We start from the raw sequence: 5,991 nt of genomic DNA, 5'->3' as shown, positions 1-5,991 counted from the left end.
TTAATGCATTAAGTTTAATGAATGATGAACAGTAGTATGTTGCAACATAACCTCATGCAAGTTCTATTTAAAACTGTGGCGTCACCTTGTGGTGATTTTGACTTCCTGCTCCATTTGTAACAGGAACACAGTTCATAAACACCTGAGACTCCCCTGATCCATGTTTTTATTGTGGTCTTGATAAGAATACAAGATATACATGGCGAAAACATGAATGCTCATTTATTTCCCCATTTTTATAGCTTTCATTTGTATTTTAATTTCTGAAAGTCATAAAAATGGCTGATCTACCCATAACTTCCCTATACCAGGGAAGATATATATATAATTATGACAGAGGGGATATTCTTTCAGTTTCAGTTTTATATTCAAAGCATATTTGTTCACATTATTTATGCTATTCCATCTTTCACTCAATCCCGCCCTGCAACATTCAAATACAATATTAATCTATATCAACAATGTGTAAAATTCAAGGGAAAGCATTGAACATGAGCATAAATCAAACAAGAATTTCAGAAGATCAAACAAAGTGAAGCATCTTATACTGAGGAAATGTACCAGTGGAGGCAGAATCACGGCACAGAAACAAATGTTTTTGCCTACTGTACATACATATCACATATAAGGCAAATGTGACTTGAGCAGACTGCCAAAGTGTTTTTGTACATAGCTGAATGCAGGTCCAGAGTTAGTGTTGACATATCAACAAACACTAACAACATTCCAGTTTAGGACAGAAGCCGTGTTCAGTTTTTCTTGATCGCCAAAGTGATACTCTGATCCTCTAACCAACGCAAATTCACCTGACTACAAACAGAGCTTTTATCTAGACACACAGTCCCTTCGATCTAAAACACACATGGGAGTCTTCCCTTCATAGCACACAGGTAAAATAATCACAGTTATATTGAGGTGGGGTGTCTCCAAAAGGCATGTGCGAGTGTGGGCGGGACAGAATTCACTCTATCAATGTATCACTATAAAACTCAGTGATTGGAGGAATTTTCAGGCAAACTCAGACTGGACAAAACTGAAACATAAATGAATTGGGAATTACCAGTCAGTCATTTAAGAATAAAATAATGTGAATAAAAAAGGGTGTTCACTTGTTTATCTGTCAGAGTTACATCTTCCAATTCATTAAAAACAAAACAAAACAAAAAAAACAAAAAAAACAAAATCAAGGAGTAAGTTTATTCGACAGAGGCCAGGATGGAAGCCAAGTGAGAGGATGCTGTTGTTCCGACTCTGTGAGGTGAGTCCAGAGCACTTGTTTCATTTGAGGTTTTTAATCTGTTGGTTTGTGTTGTGGATCTTGACGTCCATCTTGTCCGCTTTATTCAGCAGAGCATCAATGGAGGCGTCCTGGTCGTCAATCTCGGACTGGAGACCCAATCCGAGGTTCTTCAGCCTTTTCAGGCCATCACACATTTCATCTAGATGATTCACAAGTAAGATCTGATGTTAGTCGATTGGACTGTGGATTGGCGATACATAAGTTTCTTTTATATATTAGAAATAATGAAATAATGTGTTTTGATGTAGAGGTAAATTTAAAAAAAACATTTGTAGTCTATTTAAATTTATTTTTTACATAAAGAATTACAAAAATTACACTTATATTATCTAGCAAAGCTAATAGGATTATAATAGAAATAACCAAAAGTGTCACCCCCTTGTGCCTGCCTTGTGATTGCATTTTATATTACTGTATACTATAATAAAGTCTAAAAAAATAAGGAAATTTAAAAAAAAGAAAAAGATATTCTTACCTAAGTTTGTATCCAGGGTCTGGTGAGCCTGCCTAAGTTGTCTGTTCTGAGGGTATCCATTCTGTCTGGATGAGGTATCATCTACTGATGCAGACGCTCCAAATCCTGCAACAAACAAAGCAGATATGGTGTCAGTCAGTTCTCAGTATAATTAAGCTATCATGAGATTCTTGTGCAAACTCTTACTATACCTCCTGTGTCCAGCTTTCTTAGGTTGGGGTGACTTGCTTGGTACTTATCTTCATGTTCTCTGCTGCCAGACAAGGCATTCTGTAATCTGACAAAACATGAGAAATTGAGATAAGGATTGCTTAACTATTCTGTGAAGGATAGTCAATGACAAGAACCTGGGAATGGTACATATTTTATGGAATACCTTTACATGTATATACAAAGAAACTCATGATGTAAGGATAGGATAGGTATGTTCTACATGAGGTTTGACATGGCTTTGATCCAGTCTTCTAGTAGAGGATGGGCTGAGTTGTGAAAGTGTTTCCTCTAGGATTATTTTGCGGGGAGGGGGGGGGGGGCATGTTTGTTGTGGGGCGGGCATGTCATGGATACGGATATGTGGTGTTGACAATGTCATCATAGATGTGTGTAGTAAGGCGGTAGTCCGTATTGGTATATTTCTCTACACTGAGCTGAAATAAAACGAGCGCACATAAATAATATAATAAATGTTAACAATATTTATTTACAACACATAAAGTAATGTAGTCCTTATGGATGGATAGCTTGACCAATAAGTCTCTATCTTAAAAACAAATCTCGATTCTCACACTGTCTATTTGGTCTAAACTGACTTATGGGGAATTAATTTGCTCAAGTCAACAACAGTTTGACTTATAGATGAATCAGTCAGATGAATGATGAATCAGCATTTTCTGTTTCCTAATAACTGACACTATCTGCCAATTTCAGCGCTGTGTTTACAACCGCTTAAGGGAAACATCATGTTAACAGAGTTGTTGTGTAGTGTTAGTAACTGTATTAAAATATCTGTAAGTCTTTTAATAGCAAGTTTCAATCTTGTGCTTTGACTTTTGTTTGTTAAGATGTCCTTTACTTTACATTTGGATAACAGATTATGCTTTTAAAAATGTTTGAATAACAGTAATTCATCTAGATGCAGGTGTAAGTCAGACCTTACCAGTTTTTTTCTGCCTCCTGCTTTGAATGTGTTCATGTCTGTCCTTCACCTGACGTCTGGGCTGCCTCTATGTGTTTCTTTTTCCTCCTTAAACTTTTTCTTTTAATCTTGAATTAGTTGCACTTTCTTCCTTTTCAATCAGTTCTTTACTTTCTCTTTGTTTTTCTTTCAACACCATTACATCCTGCAATTCTTCCTCACTTCTGTCTCCTCTCTCCTAATTCATTCACTCACTCTGAAAATGTAAAAAACCTTCCTTTTAAAGGTCTGAGTGGACATGAAGCTGAACTTTAACTTGTATGGTGTTAATTACAGTAATTGTGGACAAACAACACCCAGCAGGAATGCATAAGCAGTCAAGCTATCCATACTATCAAGCTACATCAACATTACTGTCATGTAAAGCAACAGCAGATAAACTGGACAGTTAAAACAACACTAATGTCAATTTAAAAAACTTTAGCTCAACTTCAGAGTTTTTTGCTAGCTACGTACTTCGTTGTACTTTGTCTAACAGATTACAGTTTCATACCGCACATTACAGTAAATGTCATATATCATCTGAACTCTTCTTCTGTCTCACAAAAATGGCTCCTGTCTGTCTGCTGGCTTCAGCAGGGAGGGTTTGTTTATTTTGAAATCTGTTTAGCACAACTGGGCAGTGGTTTGTTGGTGGTCCATGTTAAGAGTAACAGCTGTCTCTGTGTCTCATTAGGTCTATGATCTCATATAAGGATACAGTGATCAAATGGAAAATAAAACGAACATTCCTAGAAGCTACAACATAAACTGTGGTAGGAAGCGAGTCCAAACTAACAGCTGTACAGTGATGAAAGTCTGCGTAAACACTATTTCTGAATTTGAGAGGTGGGTAAATGGCGCTTATGTGCATTTAGCCTCCATTATGGCCCTGATTACAACACACCATATACAGTCTATGCAATACACATATGAATACCTGCGAGCCTATCCTGCTCCCGCTATCCTGCTAGTATAAGTTACATTTGTTTTTTTTGTTTCTTTCAGGAGGGGCGGGGGCATCCCGTTGGAGGGGTGGGCCGACACCGGCCAAAACAAAAGTACTAGAAATAATTAACAGCGTCTGTCTGTAAACAGAAGTAGTGAGAAATGAACCCAAATTAAGGGTATACTAAAGGACTAAGAAGGATATAAAATATCTACCTGATGAGAAGAGCTAGTACTCTGACAATCATGTCTGCCATAATTCACTGAGTCCACTACATAACTGACTGTTCAAAAAAGGTTTTGGTGGGTGAAGTCTTTTATTTAAGGCCCTTCAGTTGTATACACAACATACTGAGTTAGAGAGCAAAGGCAAAAAACAAAGTATATTTGAGCAGTCTGTGTCTCCAACATTTTGAGTTTAAAGTATGAGAAATAAACTTCCATTTTTTCCTAAACACAGCAAAAATTATTTCAGATAATAAAGGACTGAATTCTACCTGTCGCTGGCCTCGTAGGGCTTTGGTTCCGGTGCCGGCTTTGTCTCTGGCTTGCCCTTGAAGTAATTGACCAGGCCGCCCCATACACTCTTGATACTAGTGATGTGCTTCTGGCTGGTCTTCAGGTCCTGATCCATGTTGTCCAACATTTTGTCTGTCCTCTTTAAAACCTCACCCTGACGCATTAGCTCCTACACAGACAAAGATAGAGAGAGAGAGAGGAGAATGAGAGAAACTCCAAGAATTTCTCTGTTGATTGGCATACTCTTGGAGACAATCATTTTTTTGTGTGCCAGGATAAATTGGATTAATTTGACATACCTCTGCCGTCTCCACACCCATCTTCTCTGATTCATAGATGAGGCTGAGGGAACGGTGACTACTGTCAACGGCAGACTGAGCTGTACGCATCACCTCCTGCTGGAGGTACCTCTGCCTCCTCTCTGCATCAGTCAAGCCATCATCGGGGTCGTCATCAAACCCTCTATTTTTAGGTCTAAAGTCTTCCTCATCGTCATCATCTGCAAACGGGTTGTGGGACTTTGGGTAGGCCATCTGTGGAGCAGACACAGTGTGTTTTGACAAAATAATCTTAAGTCAAAGTCCAAATTACTAGTTTCTCTAGTGCTTTCAACCGTATCTCAAAATCTTCTTGTTTGTCAGACTACTATATCCAAGGTCACGAATGAACTTTCACGCTTAACACAGTGTTTTATTTCTGTCAACAGTTAGGCAGTGGACATTTAACGATGTTTGGAATAATGATGAAATCATGTTAGAACAAAAATGGTACAGGATTAATTGACTCCAGTTTTGAAAAACAAAGGCATTCATCAAATAAAAACACCGAACTTGCTGTCTTGAACATATTGAGAGACGCTTTTCTTCATTTCACGTCATCACAAGTTAAATAGTATGGAGTTTGCACTACTTATCAAAATAAAGTGCTACTTTTACAACGTTTTTGACTTGTGGTGGCTTGCATTTAGCATTTGTTAGCTTTAGCTAGCTACAACTTCCACACATTAGAACGACTTTTAAACAATGAAAAATTAGTATGTCAAACTGTCTCTCATAAATAACCATTGTCTCGTATAATCTGCCTGATGACACTTATAGTGACGGAAAGTAAAATTAACATTAATGCTAACTTAACGTTACCATATGTGGCGTTAAAGCTGATGGGTGTTGGCTAGCTAGTTAACCGCTAACCTAGCTAATTTACACCAACCAAACAACCACACCCATGAGCCAACATTGACCTTTCTTCGCGTAGAACAGGTGATATCTAGAGCGAAACTGTGAAGAAATATAGGTTTGATCAATTTAACAGACAAACCTTTGACCGACGGGAGCCGTAGACGGTGTTGTTGCTGTATCAGCTGACTGCTAGCAACAGAACACTTCCTGTCATGTTTGGTGACGTCGCTGCTTGCTGTCCCAACGGCTAAACCTGCGCAACGAAAACGCACAAAACAATTATACTTAAGTCAGCCGTTATTAAAAAATGCATTTAAACACGACACTAAACGACAGAACATTTTTGTTACCATTCATCTTAGTCAAAATAATAAAAATATGGTCAAATTTAAAAGCC

At 37.9% G+C, this 5,991-nt stretch overlaps 1 protein-coding gene across 1 annotated transcript; it reads right to left on the bottom strand.

Moving 5' to 3' along the window:
- Nucleotides 1-5,841, bottom strand: snap29 (synaptosome associated protein 29). Its single transcript, XM_042420873.1, has 6 exons — nucleotides 5,734-5,841; nucleotides 4,716-4,949; nucleotides 4,395-4,585; nucleotides 1,967-2,052; nucleotides 1,776-1,880; nucleotides 1-1,439 (listed from the first exon to the last, which is right to left on the bottom strand). The coding sequence occupies exons 2-6, from the start codon at nucleotides 4,947-4,949 to the stop codon at nucleotides 1,279-1,281; spliced, it is 777 nt and encodes a 258-aa protein (XP_042276807.1). The 5' UTR covers nucleotides 5,734-5,841; the 3' UTR covers nucleotides 1-1,278.
- Nucleotides 5,842-5,991: the final 150 nt, after the last annotated feature.

The sequence above is a fragment of the Thunnus maccoyii genome, chromosome 9 (assembly GCF_910596095.1).
Source record: "Thunnus maccoyii chromosome 9, fThuMac1.1, whole genome shotgun sequence".
NCBI classification, from domain to species: domain Eukaryota; kingdom Metazoa; phylum Chordata; class Actinopteri; order Scombriformes; family Scombridae; genus Thunnus; species Thunnus maccoyii.
Note: the sequence above shows the minus strand (reverse complement) of the source record. Positions and strands in the feature narration are given on the sequence as shown.

Excerpts from the sequence above, each read along its gene's own strand:
- snap29 (XM_042420873.1), bottom strand. The coding sequence starts at position 4,949 with ATGGCCTACCCAAAGTCCCACAACCCGTTTGCAGATGATGACGATGAG. Across the intron at positions 2,053-4,394 it reads CCCTACGAGGCCAGCGACAG|ATTACAGAATGCCTTGTCTG; the intron begins GTAGAATTCAGT and ends ATGTTTTGTCAG. Across the intron at positions 1,881-1,966 it reads AAGAAAGCTGGACACAGGAG|GATTTGGAGCGTCTGCATCA; the intron begins GTATAGTAAGAG and ends TGTTTGTTGCAG.